General features: G+C 51.4%; 2 protein-coding genes across 2 annotated transcripts; one reads left to right on the plus strand and one right to left on the minus strand.

Annotated features, from left to right (window-relative positions):
* Positions 1–1479: 1479 nt before the first annotated feature.
* Positions 1480–6558, minus strand: COQ4 (coenzyme Q4; the record flags this gene model as incomplete). The annotated part of the gene is made up of 7 exons (XM_082009135.1): positions 1480–1694; positions 2296–2389; positions 3265–3394; positions 3734–3836; positions 5544–5640; positions 6131–6309; positions 6428–6558. 7 exons carry the CDS (start codon positions 6556–6558, stop codon positions 1532–1534), a joined length of 897 nt encoding a protein of 298 aa, XP_081865261.1. The 3' UTR covers positions 1480–1531.
* TRUB2 (TruB pseudouridine synthase family member 2) lies at positions 6557–10818 on the plus strand (the record flags this gene model as incomplete). The annotated part of the gene is made up of 8 exons (XM_082008948.1): positions 6557–6653; positions 6746–6874; positions 6977–7051; positions 7550–7611; positions 7923–8004; positions 8593–8665; positions 9118–9254; positions 10007–10818. The coding sequence occupies 8 exons, from the start codon at positions 6557–6559 to the stop codon at positions 10279–10281; spliced, it is 930 nt and encodes a 309-aa protein (XP_081865074.1). The 3' UTR covers positions 10282–10818.
* Between the last annotated feature and the right edge of the window lie 5776 nt (positions 10819–16594).

Raw genomic sequence — 16594 nt, forward strand, 5'->3', positions numbered from 1 at the left:
GCCCAAAATCCAAGAGTTATGCCCCTGCTCAGCCTCCTGGGATGGAGCAACTCTGACCCCCATCCTCACTGTCAGCCCCTGCTCTTGCCTGTCCATTCTAGCATCCTGGAGGAGACTAGGACAGGGCCAGTGAAGCTCACAGTAGAGCAAAGACATGTCCCCCGGCTCCACAACTGCCCCCCGGGGCCACCAAAGGACCCCCTCCCTCCCCTAGGAACCAGGATCACATCAGGAAGCCCCCAGCCTTGGCCCCCACCCCAATCCTCCTCTGTCTGAGCCTTCCTGCAACAACGACCACAAGGAGCCACCGGACAGCCCAGCATCCCCAAATCCCAGCTGGAAAGATGTGGCCCCCCAGCCTGCTTTGTGCCCTGGTCCCCAGGGACGTGTGACCACGCGCGTGCCCTGCCATCACCTACCACCACAGGCAGACAACAGCAGACCCCGCTGGAGCCAAAAAGTGGTGAAGGTTTCAGGTCAGATCTCTTCCTCAGAAGGGGAGATGGGGCGGAAGGAGAGGGGTAATGAATCACAAGCTCCACCATGGATTTTATTAAGCAAGAAGGAATTTCAACAGCAAACGCACACGTACAAAGAGCCCCTGGCCTGGTGACTCTCTGCCCTCACATCCGACAGCTCTGCTCTCCAGCCACTGACAGTCTGGAGCTCTGTTTAATTAACCCAGACAGCAATCAGCTCCCAGATGCAGCACAAGCAGCCGCTGTTTCTGTGCTCCCAGGATTCAGCCTCTTATTCCCAATCACGTCATTTTGTTGCCCAAGGAGGGGACAATTCCTATTGAAAACCCAGGGCAGCCACGCAGATTTCAGCATTTTTGGTGGCGAGGGACTACAGAGAGCACGGCAGCCTAGGACCAGCTCTCAAACAGCCAATCCAGCAGGCATAATATCCAAAGGTATTTCCCTGTCTGCTTCCATAGGCATGCAATTGCGCGCCGCCTGGTCCCCAAGGCATGAGGCACATCCCATATGACCCATCAGGAGACCAGTTAGGCACCAGTACAAGACGGGATTTCACTGTTGCACACATGAAACCTGCCCTTGGGCTGCACTGTAAATCACTGGTTTAGCTCCAGTCCAGGGCGGCACCAAGATTTTAAGCCTTGATCGTCCCAGGGAGGGTAGGAGGAGGGATTTACTTATACAGCCCTAGAGCTGCAGAAGGCCAAGTTTGCTCTGGTGTGTTGTAAACCAGCTCTGCTCCCTCTCCATCCCAGCATTTCGGAGCATCAGTACTGGAGCCAGGAGCCAGACCCAGCTGGCAAAGGCACAGTGGGACTTGCCGTCCCTCCACTGCATCCCAAACAGCAATACCACAGCACAGGGAGGTGCCACTTGGCCTCTACCAACAAGAGGGTAACTGTTCTTGGCAAGAGAAAACTCAGTCCCTGGGTTGGTGGCGGCTGGTAGCAGAGCCACACTGCGCTCCCAGGCAGGAGGAGATGGAGCGTGGCGGGGACGGCTGCTGCCTGCCAGCGGGGTTCCCCCGTCCCCTCCCCATACTTGAGCTCTCACACCCGAACAGCCGGGGGAGGGAAGATGCCAATCTCCTCTCGCAGGGACTCCACTGGCTGCTCCCAGCGCTGCTCGTAGTAGATGTTCAGGATACAGCTGGCATTGCGCCCACTCCGAATCGCCCAGGGGACCAGCTCGGTGGCCAGGACCTGCAGCTTTCTGGAAAAAACGATACAGGAGGTGACAGGTTTGATTTCCACGTTTCATTTTTTATTTCCAACTCCCCATTGCAGGCAGATGCCAAACCCATGTACCCCTCCACCCTTCTAGCATCCCCCCTGCTTATCTCACAGGGGAAACTGAGGCACAGAAGAGGATGGTGTGCCAGGAAAGTTACAGTCAGCAGCAAACCTAATACCAGACCTCAGGTTCTGCACTCCTCAAACTGGGCCACCAAAACAGATGTGCTGGGCAGGGAATGGCCGCCAGCATGGTAAGGGTCCTGATGGCTCTTAACACGTGCCCAGTCAAGGGCAGCCAGGCCTGGGCTTCGCTCCCCCTGCCTGGCATGGGAAAGTCAGCGCTGGAAGCAGATCAAACATTAGGTTCTGCTTCAGTGGTCAGGCAAAGCTGTGCTCCCGCCATCACCACTTCCCTGGGCCATGGGGGCAAAACAGACGGTTCACACGAGGGATCCCCGTTTCACTTCCCCCTGCAAACTAGCAGTGTCCCCTCTTTGTCCCCAGAGGACACCAGAAAGCATCACCCAGGCTGGTGCGTCCCCAGGGCAGGGATTCCCTCCTCATCGGCCGGCGCCTACCGTGCGCTGAGATGGATGGGGCCGAACGCTGCTCCCAGGACACACATGGGCAACCCCGTCTGGATGGCTTCGAACCACTTCACCACGACCTCGCCTGGGAGGGAGCAGAGAGGCTGTGAGTGGGCAGGGCGCCCGGGTCGAGGGCTCGCCAGGGCCATGTGGTCCTGCAACGCAGGCTGCACAACCTGCCCCTTCCCGAGGATGCCTATGCACCCATCCCCTCCGCCTCCGCAGCAGGACTTGGGAGTGCCTCCCAAGCCTGGCTGTGTCCTCATCCTGTGCCAGGACGAGCCTCGTTGTGCACCACACACCCAAGAGGGACGGCCCGGGGTCCCCGGGGGAGCAGCACCCTGCAGTCGGTGTCCCATGAGCTTGGGAAACACCTCCTCGACAGGCTGGGGCCCTGCAGATGTTTAGCAACGCACTTGCTGAAGCCTGATGCCCGCACAGCTCTCCCTGTCACTCAGCAAGGGGCAGACCTTTTACAAATGCCACCAGGGCTCAGCCAAAGCCTGTGTAGGAGACCTGACATGCCGGTTCCCGCAGGCTCACCAGCAAGGCTCGACTTGCGACTTGCTATTGAGTCAGACACAAAACGAGGGCAAAGGACACAGGGATGCACAGATAAGGAGCAACCAGGAATCCCCCACTTCTGCCTTTGCACAGAGCTTGTGAAACACCTCTCCCTCAGTGCCAGGCAGCAAACACCCACCCACTTGCCCAGCAGCTGCCTGCACCCAGGGCTGGGCCAGAGCATCTGCCAGCAAGGGAAAGGTGACATCCCACAACCTCTTGGTCACCACAGAGCCAGCGGTGCGGGACAGTGATGATGCAAACCCTCCCCGCACATCTCCCCAGGCTGAGGATCGTGGAGTCTGACCGGCCCAGCCCGCTCCATTCCTGGGAGAGGCAGCCACGCGCCATCAGTGGGGTTTGGCCACGCAGCCCTCTGAGCCCGCTGCTGCTCACCGAGCATGTTGGTTGGCATGCCCAGGAGGGTGTGCATCAGGTCGTGGACTTCTCGGTACCGCTGGATCACGTACGCCAGCTCTTCATCATCAACAAACTTAGGCGGCATCCGGGTGTCTGGAGAAACCTTCTGCAAATCCAGAGAGGCCAAATTCATGCCCCTCCAAACCTCAAGCTTCTGGCCTCGTTCTTTAATGCACAGCAATACGTGGTCCCCTCCACCAGCCCATTTCCCAGCCACCAATAATGGGGGTCAACATCATTTATAGAGATGGAAACCAAGGACCCTGCAGCACTGGTGACAAATCATCCAACACCCAGCATCTCATCCCGCCTCCCCTGAACCTCTCACTCCCAGAGGATTCCCCACAGATTCCTCCATGGCTCCAATCTCCTTCTAAAGCACATCCGTGCTCCCGGCACAAGGATCAATTACAGCCGTTCGCACCCTGCAAAGCCCCACACTCACGTTGTCCTCCAAGAACCGGATGTACTCTCGGCCCAGCGTGCCGTCCGGCAGCCCCTGCAGCCTGGCCATGTCCAAGGTGGAGAGACGGATGCGAGGCCGTTCCCTGAAAGCAAAACACAGGTCAGTGAGTCTCCCAGTGAAACCCACAGTGCGGGGTCCTGGAGAAAAGGAGCCCCTGGAAAGCCCCATCCCCTGCCTCTGCCCTTCCCGGGCATTTTCCTTGCACAGATCCTGACTTCTTGCCGTAGGGATAGCACCGTCCTTATTTCTGTTGCTGAGGCTGAGATGCAACTTGTTTAAAGGATCTACCTGAAGCCTTGGCAATAAAACAGCTCTCATCTTGCATCCCTGTAAAACTCTGATTGGAAAAACACCGGTGTCCTCTGCACAAAAAGCTGCCACGCGGGCTGCTGGCTGGGCACAGCCCCCAGCAAAAGCTGTCCCCAGGGCAGCAGAGCTCTTTAGTGTCCCTGCAAAGCAGACAGAGTTTCAAAGGAACACCCCTAAAGAGGGGAGGGAATTTGTTCTAAATGCAGGTTTAACTTCTCTCCTGCTCAGGCTTTCCCCACCAGCCACGTGGCAGCCACGCACAGCAAGATCTCCTCTCCAAGTTGCTGGCAAACGCGTTCCCCACAGCCCTGGAACTAAAAAAAACCTCTTTTATTCCCATGCATAGGATAAGTTCTTCCCATGATAAAAGCCCTGCAGTGGATCCAGGAGCTGCTCAGCTCCTGGAGCGGAGGTGCCAGGGAGATAAGCAGGACTGGCACCAGCTTCACCCTGGCTGCAGATACTTCCTTGTGTATTTGGTGTCAAAGGGACCTCAGCAGCTTGGAGGATGAAAAAAAAAGAAAAGACTTGTGTGCAGAAATTGGACTGCTCCAAATACCTACAACAGCATGGGGCAAGGAGCAGGTGGGGACATTTCTCCCCAACCCTTGGTGCTTTTGCTGTCCCCTCTCTCTGGGCAGTTCCTCTGGGTCTCAGCCCCATCCTGGTGCTCCATGTGCTTTACCAGCTCAGCATCGGGAGCCAGGATCAGGCTGCTCTGCACAAACATACAACAAAAAGCAGCTTTTCCCCAGACCCTTTGTGGTACAACCCAAACAATACGCCAGTGTGACACATAACGAGGAGCAGGGAGAAGGCAAGCAAATAGACAGTAAGATCTTGGTTAATAAGAGACTCATTAAGTCCCTCCTGGTCCTCTGCCTTGCTGCGCTCAACAAGTCCCTGCAGACATGGAAGCAAAAGCGATCAAGTCTTAACAAGGAAGACAAGAGTGTGGCCTCATTTCACAGCTTGGGGAGATGCTGTGGGCACTGGGAAAGAAAATACAGAGGTGTCTAAGAGGAGGCAGCCCAGAAGAAACGAAGTCTCCAACGCAAGAAGATGGCAACAGCAGGCGCAGGGGAGAAATCCATAGACGTGGTGGTTTTTAATCACTGCTCAGCGATGAAAACCCACCATGTCCATGGATTTCTCCCCTGCGCCTGCTGCTGCATGTCCTTGCGTGGGCACCTACCAGCTCCGGCAGCGAAGCAGAACAGACAGTCAGCAGCGCTTGAAATAGGGCTGGGCCTAGCACCTGCTGTGCTCTTGCCCTTAGACTTGCCACGGGGCTCTTATTGTTAAAAATAAATAAAATTAACAACCTGGAGTGTTAGAGCTAACAAAATGCTTGTGCTGCTTTCAAGTTGGGGAGCACAGGGCTCTCCCTTCACGGGGCCCAAGGAACGTGCTTGGCCTTGTGTCTCCCTGCCCACCACGAACCACACGGCGAGGGAGGGAGGGATGTGGAGGGACGCACTGGAGGATGCGGTAGCCTTCAGGGTGGTGCTTCATCTTGTCTCGCAGGTTGGGCAGGGCAAGGCAGCCCGTGGTCTCCCCAAGGACTGCCACCATGTCTGAAAGAGAGAACAGAGTGACCCAAGAGAGGTTTTCGCAACACCCAGCTGTCCTCGGTTGGCAGGTGAAGAAACGGGGCAACGAACCCCTTGGCCAGGAGCAGGCAGGAAGCCTGTGGCAAAGCAGGAACCCCATGAACCATGAATCTTCAGCCTCGGGGCTGCTCTGGCCTAGTGTCACCCACAGGGAGGGATGCAGGTGCAGGCATGAGGTCTCGGGGACCAAGGAGAAGTGACATGGGACTGGGTGGCATCATGGCAGGGGGTCAGCAGGAGATCACTGGGAGGCGTTTGGAGCTTCCTCAACCCTTCTCTTCCACAGCCTCCTGCCCTGGGCCAGGCCTAAGCCCTGCACTTGCCCCATTACTAAACGTCTCACCCAACACGAGAAGAAATAAAGTCTCCTGAGAAACTCCCAGGAGACACAGGGCAGGATTTGCTGGACGTTAATAAGGTCCGTGGGTGGAACGAGCCCCCTGACTCGGCTTACCGTGTCTGTAGGGGTCAGAGAGAGCCATAAACGCCGAGCCGGCCGCCAGCAGCGCTTTCTGCAGCGGGCTGGTGGGGATGTGCCCGGGGTACAGCTGGTAGCACCCTTCCTCCTCCTCCTTCTCCTCCTCCCCGCTGCCTCCATCCCGGGCCCGCGGCTCGGCGCGGCTCAGGCGGGCTCTGCCTGCGGGGAGCAGGGGGTGAGGCACCGGCCCGGCGGGTCCCCAGCGCCCGCGGGCACGGCAACGGGGCGGGCACCGCCCGGACGCCCTGGGGGCTGCCGACGGGGGAAGGGCACTTGCCTGGGGACCCAGGGCCGGCCCGCAGCAGCGGGACCCCCGCCCGCCGCAGCAGCAGCAGCATCGCCCCCCCCTCTCCTCGCCGCCTGCCCCGGAAGCGCCCGGCGGGGCGGGGCGGGCAGCGCGACATGGCGGCCGTGCCGCGCGGCCTCTTCGCCGTGTACAAGCCGCCGGGGGTGGCGTGGGGCCGCGTCCGTGAGGCGGTGGAGACGCGACTGCTGCGCGGTGAGCGGGGCGGGAGGGCGGCGGCGGGGGCACACCCTCCGCCGGGGGGGAGCTGCCGGCCGCCCCTGACCGCTCCCCCGCTTCTCCCGCAGAGCTGAACGCGGCACCGGGGCGCGCCCCGCGGCAGCACGTCCGCTTCCTACCGGCCCCGGGCGGGGGCGACGGCGGGGCGACGGGGCTGGTGGCCGCGCGGGTGCCGGTGCTGGCCGACCATCCCCTCGGTAAGGGCCGCCGCGGGGGCTCGGCGGGCGGGGAGAGCCCCCCGGGGTGGTGGAGCCCCGGGCGGGCGCCGCGGACCGGCCCCGACGCTGTCTCCGTTGCAGTCCGAGGGCCCCGCTTCAGGCGGCTGAAGATCGGAGCGGGTCACCGGCTGGACGTGAAGGCCTCGGGAGTCTTCGGTGGGTCTCGTCCCGGAGCGGCACCGCGTCCCGCTGGCTGCGAGGTGACGGGTTTCCACAGAAAGCAGCAGCAGCCCGCCGGGAGCATAAGTGCAAAAACACAGAAGAAACGGTCCCGCAGGAGGCTGGCAAGGCCGGGAGGCGGGAGCGACCCCTTAGCCCCAGCACACGGCTTGCCCGTGACACCGTTAGTGATCTGCCACATAACCCCCCCCGTCTCCGTTCCACTGCTTGAATTGGCTTCACTGCCGCCGGCATTGCTACGCATTTGCCCTGAAGTACCCAGGTGGAAAGTTCTGGGAAAATCCAAGTACCTTATAGTTCTAATGACAGGCAGTAATTTGGGGGTCTAATTGCATTGCTCAGACATGACTTTTAAGGAGATACAGCCCTGTCTGGGGCAGGGGGGAAGTAGCATGAGAGTGCAGAGCTGTGTAAACGCACGTAAGTAACTTTCCATGTGGCTGAACAACGCGCTCCCCATCTTCTGTGTTTCAGTACTTGGCATAGGCCACGGGAACAAGCTACTCACTGATCTGTACAACTGCCACCTGACCAAGGTAGGTGATGGCTCTGAACGGCCTCAGAACGTCTGAGTGCAGCGGCACACTTGATTCCTGCCCCGGTGCCCCGGACTGGCCTTGTGACGGTGTTTCTGCTTTTGAGTCTTAAACCCACCAATGCTTTCAAGAGCTTTTCAGGGTCCAGAATTCAGCCTTCACGTGAGCATCCACACGTGCTGGCCGTATGAGAAGATGCTGCTGTCCTTCTGTGCAACATCAGCACTTCCTAGCAGCTGCATGGCAGAATATTGCTACTCAATTGCTTGGAGTATTTCTTTGATAAATTGCATTCTTTGCCCTTCTTCAAGGTTTACACTGTCGGTGGGCTGTTTGGTAAAGCCACTGATGACTTCTCAGACACAGGGAAGCTAGTAGAGAAGACAACATTTGGTAAGAAACTGAATTGATGTGTTTTTAAAAAAAACCAAACCAGAACACCAAACAAACAGCATGCTAACTGTAAAGCATTTAACCAGGTAAATTGCACAAAGACAAAAGGTACACCTGAAATGCTTTCTAGTCGTTATTTTTACATGCAGCCCACGTGCAGTCCTGTGCTAGCTACAACCACAATCTATACAAAGCCAGCATACGTCCCGATCGCAGCGGTTGCTGCTGGGTTGGGTGGGACCCAGATTTCTCCGTAAGTCATACCTAGAGATAGCAGTTAGAAGCTCTCATTGAATGAAACTCTTCAAACATCCAATAAGAGAAACTGGAGCCAACATCCCGAAATCAATTAGGCAAAGTGATTCTTCCCGTTGTAGCCCAGCGCTGTGCTGCTCTGCGCGTTATCACGGTACAGCGAGAAGTGAGTCTGCTCTGCTAAAGCGACCTCTCGGCGGTTCTCATCAGCCCATTTCGATGTGACTGCCTGTCAAAGGGACAGTAATACCCTGATGGCACATTTCATACTGCTGTCGCTTTCCAGTTTCTGGATGGCTAATTGAGGCTTTGTTTCTATGTTAATATTCACAGATCATATCACAAGGGAGAAGCTGGAACGGATTCTCGCTGTCATTCAAGGAACAAATCATAGGGCCCTGCTGATGTACGTACCCAATGGGGAGATGCAGCTGACCTGATCCAACTGCCATTTGCTGGTCTTTAAAACAAATGAGATGATTTTGTTTGCCATAATCAAAGTCTTTAAGGGTTAGAGTGCTAGGCAGGGACAGAGAGAAGTTACTCTGAGTGCCCTGTACTCTGGTGAGACGTTGCAGTTAAGTGTCCTTTTGGTATCCTGAAATCTCCAGCTATGTTAGGACCTATTAGCTATGTTAGGGCCTACAAAAATATCCTGTAGACATGACCAAGTACCTCCCTCCCCAGCTACACTGCTGACAGTACACATATTAAAACACACATTAAAATGTATGCAAAGGCTCAACACATAGGCAGTTTTAAGAATAAAATTGCCTCTCTGATTTATTGGGCATGGAGATATTTTGAGTCTCATTGAAGAGAAGTACTAAGTGGCTGCTCCCTTTTTTCTTTTTCCAGGCATTCTAACATTGACATGAAAACACAAGAGGCATATGAGCTGGCTGTCAAAGGGTTGATTCGTCCCATGGGAAAAAGCCCGCCGATAATCACAGCAATCCGATGCCTCCAGTTCACAATTCCAGAATTCCAGCTAGGTAGGACTGGTACAAAACATACTGGGGAAGCCTGAGTATGTATTACGGCAAATAAGTTGGTAAACTTCAGTTTCTTATTCATGATTTAATGCAAAATGAGTTAGTGGGAACTTTGTATCAACACGTAACTGGTAATCTCTGCAGAAAATTTAATGTTTTGTAGTTCCCAGGGTCACTAAAGCATCTCCTCTTTAGTGCGATGGAAAGATTATTTGGTAGGGCAAGATCTGGAACCCTCACAATACTGAAGCTGCTGTATCAATCAAGCCAGCTGTGCACTTAGCTCACAGGTTTTTCCCCTGCCAGTTCCAAATCTTAGACTGAAGCAAGACAATTTGCATAGTGAATACTTATGGGGCAAAATTCTTCCTTATCCCAGTGCTTCAGTGAAATGCAGGTCAGTGTCTTGTTTTTTTTTTTGAAGTGTGGTTTGCTTTCCTGCAGCCAGTCTCCTCACAAATTATTTGTCTTATTAAAAAAGGTACCTTTTCTCACCCACTTTGAAATACCTACATTTCTAAATAACTCTCCTGTATCTAAGAGTTTGTTTTCTAAAACATTCACTTTGGGAGGGGCTAGGACACCCTGCAGTATTCCAGAAAATCATAATCCACCCATGCTGTATCTTAAATAGTCTCTTCTACCAAACCGGTTCTTTCAGCATAACTGTGGGTGATGTCTGGATTTACAGACAAGGTCTGAATTTGTATCAACACTTTGCTGCTTCTGAAGGAATCTCTCTGTCCTTCTAGAAATCCATTGCTTGCATGAGACTCAGCAGTACCTCCGAAAAATAGTTCACGAGATTGGTCTGGAGCTGAAATCATCTGCTGTGTGCACACAAGTGCGAAGAATACGCGATGGTGTTTTCACACTGGATGATGCTCTCCTAAGAACCCAGTGGAACCTGCAGAGTATACAGAATGCAATTTGGGACTGTGAGCCTAAAGTGAAAACCGAGTTAGAGAAAACACTCGTCCACCTTCATAAGATGGATGCGGAGATGGCCCACGCTGCAGACAGCTGAGTGTGTGCTATGGAGGGAAGGTCCACAAGCAATCTCTGTAGCACAATAATGCAGCCACATGCTGACAGCATGATGGACACAAAAAGGAAAGAGGTTAATTGCAGTTCACTTCCACCCTTTCCTTGAGATGACTTTAATCAGAGAGGCATTTTTTTCAGTGACAGGCTGTATTTTTTTTTTTTTAAAGCATCACAAATGGTTCATTAACAGGAGTTAGCGGTGCCAAAATTCCTGTTGACTTTGGGAACATTAGGTTGCTAAGGGATATAAAAACCCATCCCCAAATTGTTTAGCAGCAGGAAATATAGACAGCATCTTACAGAGCTGTATTTCCCTTGATTAAATGGATTTGTTTGTTCCTTGCAACTGGCAGCATAGCTTACCTACTGTACGGATTTTATTTTCCCTCTGCTGTCCTAGAGTATGTTCTTTCCATTAGCCCTGCTTTCGGACACGTAAGAGCTTAAAATCAGACTAAAAGAGGGATGTGCAGGAGGAATCACAGCTTACACAAAGCAATACAAGGAAATGGTTATATCCAGAGTAGGTGCATGTGATGAGGAAAGGGGCTTGTAGTAGGGATTGATGTGCAAGATACACAAGAAATAAAATTGAAAGTGACCTAAAGGGGAAGAGGCTGGTTCTTGGCTTGGTACTCACTGGCATACACTGACTCATTAAAAGACCATGCTGCCTTTTTTTTCTTCCTTTTTTTGTCCTTCTGAGGCACCAAGAGTGGGTGTTCAGGAGTATGCGGCATCCTGCTCTGCAGCAGCTTTGCACAGACGGCATATACTGCCCTCCAGGGAAACTGTAAGCTCTCTAATACCATTTGTTCTCCATTAGCTCTTTATAGCTGTGTCTGACTTAGCAGAAATACACTTTCTAAATTTAAATTAAAAATACGAAGTTACACTTACCATTATTGCACTCACTATTTTTCCAGATACACACTTAGCTAGCAAGTTTGCAGATTTACTTATAGAAAGCAGAAGAGGAGACTTGTTCTATTCCTCTTCTGGATTTGAACACAGCATATTTCATCCTCCAGATGATAGCCATTAAGAAACAAGAAAGCAGCTCTGGGATGAGCGGTAAGAGGGGCCATGATGAAGTGCCCAAGTGAGAGCACCCAATCCTGTCCTGAAGCACCCCAGGAGTCATTAGCTTAGACCCTGCTGGAACCTTTCAGTTGTTCTGGGTTTCCCTGCTCCACACAGAGCTGCCAGAACAGCAGCGGAGCAGAGCTGCCACCACACGGCAGGTTACGGTGCAGGCTGCAGAGCCGCAGGGACTCCCTGAGGGCAGTTTGCTCTTGCCTTGGCTGGTTGGTTCTGCGTGTGTTCATTCTCCGTGGACAAGGGACTGGGGTCAAGGCACCTTCTACAGCCAACTGTGTTTGTGTTAACTGAAGTGTAAACCCATCAGCGTGGAAGCGCAAGTTCAGGAGCTGCGCAGAAGGCTTGCACAGCTACAGCTGCAAGCTTTAATCCTAGTGCCTCCTACAAGGAGGGGAGGAACACACAGACTTCTCAGCCCTTAAATAACCTTCAGTAACTGTGGTAATGGAGTACAGTTCATCCTCCATGGCTTACACCTAACACAAAGTGAAAGAATTTGTGTACATACTTCCCATTGCAAAAATGATTTCCAGTTGCGTGTGCCATTGCCAGACAGAAGTTTTAGCCTGGAGTGTTCCAACCAAACCAGCTCTTCCACACAGAAAATAGCAGCCGAAACAGCAACGTGGCTTTTTGAGAACAAGGTTAGCGATTCCTGGTTCTAGCCTTCTTGCAACTTTTTTCTTCCCCTTAAAACTACTCCAAAACACAGGAGTTCTCCCCACACTTGGCAAGAGAGGTTTATGATGGGGAGGATATACCTGTAACCATACTCACCAGAGTCCATTCTTACATGGCCACAGTTAACACCCTCCAGAGAAGCACAGCTGCACATCAGCAGAGGCTTGCTTCATTGAATCACAGAATAGAGGTATGTTGTCTGTCCTGCCGCTTTAGACCCCTCCCCAGAGCTTTTGTGGCAAAACAAGATACTTATTAGTGATGCTTCTGTGCCAGGTCCAGAACCAAGAGCACAGAAAGAATTCTCTGTCCTCAGCAGCAGCCTTGTGACCTGTTTTCTAGTTTTCCAAGCACTACAAAGACAGATTAATTTGATTCAAATTTGGAAATAAGCACACTGCAGCACGGGCCTGACTGGAGACCAGGGGGGAAACTTATTGGCAAGAAGGTCTTAAAAGTAGGAATGGACAGAAGGACATCAAGCTTGAGTGAAAAAGTGAGAATGGATCCACAGAGCACTTTATCACTTAGAACTGCACGAAGCAGCCAAATTTAGTCTGTGCAGTCACCCTCAATCCTAACACCTGACATTGAAACACTCATGCTCTCAACATAATTTTGTGTTTAGGACACCGCTCACTTTCACAGTGACTATGCATTTAGAAGAGACTAAAGGTAATTCTCCACCTACCCATTACTGGGTAGTGCTGCCACACTGCCTGCATTAAGAGTCCTCAGAAAAATATTTGAATAATAGATGTTATAGTTATCTCAGAATATAGTTTAAGAACTTGTTCCCAGGTTCACGCCATGTTTTATAGGCTCTGAAAGTGAATTACTGAGAAATGTGATAGCTGCTTTATTCAGACTGGACACTTCAACACAACTTCACATTTTCCCATTTACTACAGAAAAGATACAAAACCTCTAGATACCAGAGCAGTTAAGTACAAAAATGCAGAACACCCAGACTTACACAGATTTGATCAGAAAACAAAACAAACCCCCCCAAACCACCATAGCTTTAGCCTTCTTCCCTCCCCATTTCTGAGTTTTTTTTCTTTTCTTTCAAAGCAGCTATTACATTGCACATTTGTATGCCCGCACTTCCTCTATCCATTCAGTAGTTGCTGCTTCCACCTACAGACCAGCATATCCAAAGTCCCTGGGTGTTGTAGAGAAGCAAAAGCTTGATGGGAAGAGTCTTAACATCAACCTGAATTAAAACCTTTCCAATAAAAAAACAAAAACAAAAACAAACTGTTGATCAGGTAGTAGACAAAATTATCCAAAGTCCCACACCCCTTTCCCACAAGCAGGAAACAGTTGATACATCCAACAACTTCCATGTTCCAAAGCTTCTTCGAAATAAGGCTGTTAACCCACGCTGTTGCAATTCTACATACATACTTCAAAGGCCACCTTGTATCAGCTCTAAACCAGTATGACACCAAAATGTAATGGCCCAGTAACAGTCATTTTTGTAGGACGTGGCAAAATTCAGGTTCAATGCTAGTCGCTAAGCTCCAGATCGTATTCAGGGTAGAGCTGCTTTGTAGTAACACCTCGGATAACAGCTAGAAAGGAAAAAAAGTACCATTGCTCTCATTAAACAAAGATCAGATCAGTCAGAAAAGTTGTGTTTTCCTCTCAGCGGCCCCTAACTATCCCACAGAACCTCCCATAGCTAAGAAACCAATCTAAGGTTTTGCAGCTATGTCGCCTGCTTGTCTCACTTTTTTTGAGCATATGAAGAACAAAACTGGCAAAAATTAGTAAGACTTAACAAATTTTGGTAATCCCTAACACAGACTAAAATACTGGTAAATGACAATTATTTCATATGTTCAGTTCTAAAAACATCCCAAGAAAATAACGACAGAAGCATTTGTGCTTGCATAAGTGATTGGGTAATACAAGCCTAGAATTGAAGAATCCTTAAAACAAGCTCTGCCTTTATGGTGTAGTGGCTTCTCTCTCTGTATGAAAACATTGATTAAGAAGTTCTTTAATAGTCTTCCTCTTCCTTACCCAGCTTGCCTAGCAGCATCTGTCCAGCATCTTTAATATCATTATACTCATGGAGCAGAGAGATGTGCTTCTCCAATTCCTCCAGGCTGTAGCCTCTGTAACAAGAAAGCCAGAAAGGTGAAAAATGACACAGCAGGATTGCTGCTGCTGCACAGTGAGTGCTGCCACTACCCACCAAACACAGCAAGGATATTTGAGATGCCCAAACCTGGCACACCTAAAGCAGAATCTGAAGGCAGCAAGTACAGTTGTTGCAAGTTACAAACATGAAAGCTACAAATGAGCATATCCTCATTTTGATTTTTTTTGCCACATCAAGACTTATCAAAAAACCCAAAACAATCCACATGAATTCTTAGAATCAAATAGAAATAGGAATAGGTTGTGGTGAATTCAATTTATACATATCTCTAATCTGTAGCTAGGCAAAAAAAAAAGTCTGTTTATCCTTGAGGATAAAACAGAAAAGCTTTTGGAACAGTCTTTGTTGTTCTACCATTTCCATCATATGCACTACACATTATCTTAGAAAATATCACTCTTTTGCAACAAATAACCCACAGAGACTCCCTCTCTTTTTAAAAAAAAAAAAAAAAAAAATCAAGCAGCAATTTTATCTCAAAACAGTTGCTAATAAGCAGCTGCCACAGTGTGTCATAAGAAACCACAATAAAACAGTTGCACTACCCCGGACCTCACGCCCATCATGACAGTGTTCTTGCCCTGAAAACACCTCTGCTTCTTAAAGACAAAGGTTTAATCCACTCACCTCAGACACAGAACAAGTGAACACTTGATCAAGATCGAACAAAAAAAGGAAACAGTTTTATCTGGGACTAAGTTTGGCAGGTTATACAAGTCATGATCTCAATTTTAATTCTCAAATGAACAGGCTTTTCTAGTAGCATGACATGTTGTAGTATCATGATGGTTAAAATTATTTGCTCCCTATTTACATGTAATTACCTCACCAACATCTGAGGTAAGCTTCTTATCCAAGTTCCTAGTAAAACTTGTTTTGCTTTACCAAATAAATCAGAAAGAATTCCCTCTTATCTTTAACAGATCCCATAACTCAAAACAACACTGTAATCAACATTGTATAACACCATGATAAAAGGGGCATCATAAGAGGTCAGCTTCTAGCAGTAATTCCTGGACCATATTTAATTTTAAAAACAAAAATAACTGAGGCATCACATTGAACATTCAGGTTGCCAAGGACATACTCAGACAATAATTGTGCAATTTCTCGGTCTAGCGCAAGGTCTTTCTGTTTCAGCTCTTCGATTTCATACTGCAGGGCTTCTTTGTTGGCTCCATTAGGTCGGCAGGACCTTGGAGATGGGATCTGTAGAGCACAGAACACATTTAACACTCACTAACTCAGCACTGGATATGATGCTACAGTGCTGGAGTGCACCGATCAGAAAATACACTATGTGTCACTGGATAAAAAAAGGAAGAAAAAAGAAAGGAAAAAATATCTCCGGGGTGGGGGGGAGTGGAGGGCCAGGAAATAAGCTCAGGTAAAATATTTATCCGTTTATGCAACAACCAGCCTGCTCCATATCATATTCTATAGCATTTCGTAGATTGACAGCATAAAGTGAAAATAAATAAATAAATAAATAAATTTTTAAAAAATCACAATTTGGCTTTTAAGAGAAGCTCCCAGGACGACGCAATGCTGAACTGCGAGGCCGGCAGTTACTCAGGCAACGAGCAACTTCACCCTCCAGGAAAAAACACTTCCCGCCTTCCCGCCGGGCCTGGCCGGGCCGCGCCGTCTCCCCCCCAACCCGGGCGGGGACTTACCGGTGACTTGAAGCCGGCAGTGCCGCTCCGCCGGCCGCCACCGGGGGTCCTGGCAAAGCAGAAGGGCGCCGCGTCAGAGGCCAGACACCCCCGCGGCGGGGCCGGGCCAGGTCAGGTCAGGTCAGGCCGAGCCGCCTCAGCGGGGCTACGGCCCGCGGCGCAGCGAGGAAGGGGAGGGGGCAGCGGGGAACCGGCTCCTACCTCCTCGGCAAAGGCCGTGACGGCGCGGGCGAGCGGCGGGGCAGCCTGTGCCCCGCGCTCGACGGGACACCCTCAGCCACGGCTGCTGCCTTCCGCCGACCGGAACGGGCTGCACCGCGGGGCACACGGGGAATTGTAGTCGCGCCGGCGCCGGCGCAGGGCATGCTGGGGCGGGTAGTTTCCCCCGACAGGGCCCGGCCGTGGCTCCTGCGGCCGGTCAGCGCTGGCGAGCAGACTTCCCCGCGTGAAGCTGCAAGTGGCGTTTAGGTGGGGCAGGCCATAATTATCCCAATTACCGCAGCCGAGGTGATGATGCCCTGCACCTTCAAAGCCCCTTGGCCACCTCAACCCTGGGGCTGCAGCCGGGATGGGGTCTCAGGGAGAGCTCTGAGGGCTCGCGGGGTCACTCACAGGGTTATTATTTTTGTAGGGGGAAAAGTTGCCACCGCCCGAGCTGCCGG

This window comes from Phaethon aethereus (genome assembly GCF_964289735.1).
Source record: "Phaethon aethereus genome assembly, chromosome: 20".
In the NCBI taxonomy this organism is placed as follows: domain Eukaryota; kingdom Metazoa; phylum Chordata; class Aves; order Phaethontiformes; family Phaethontidae; genus Phaethon; species Phaethon aethereus.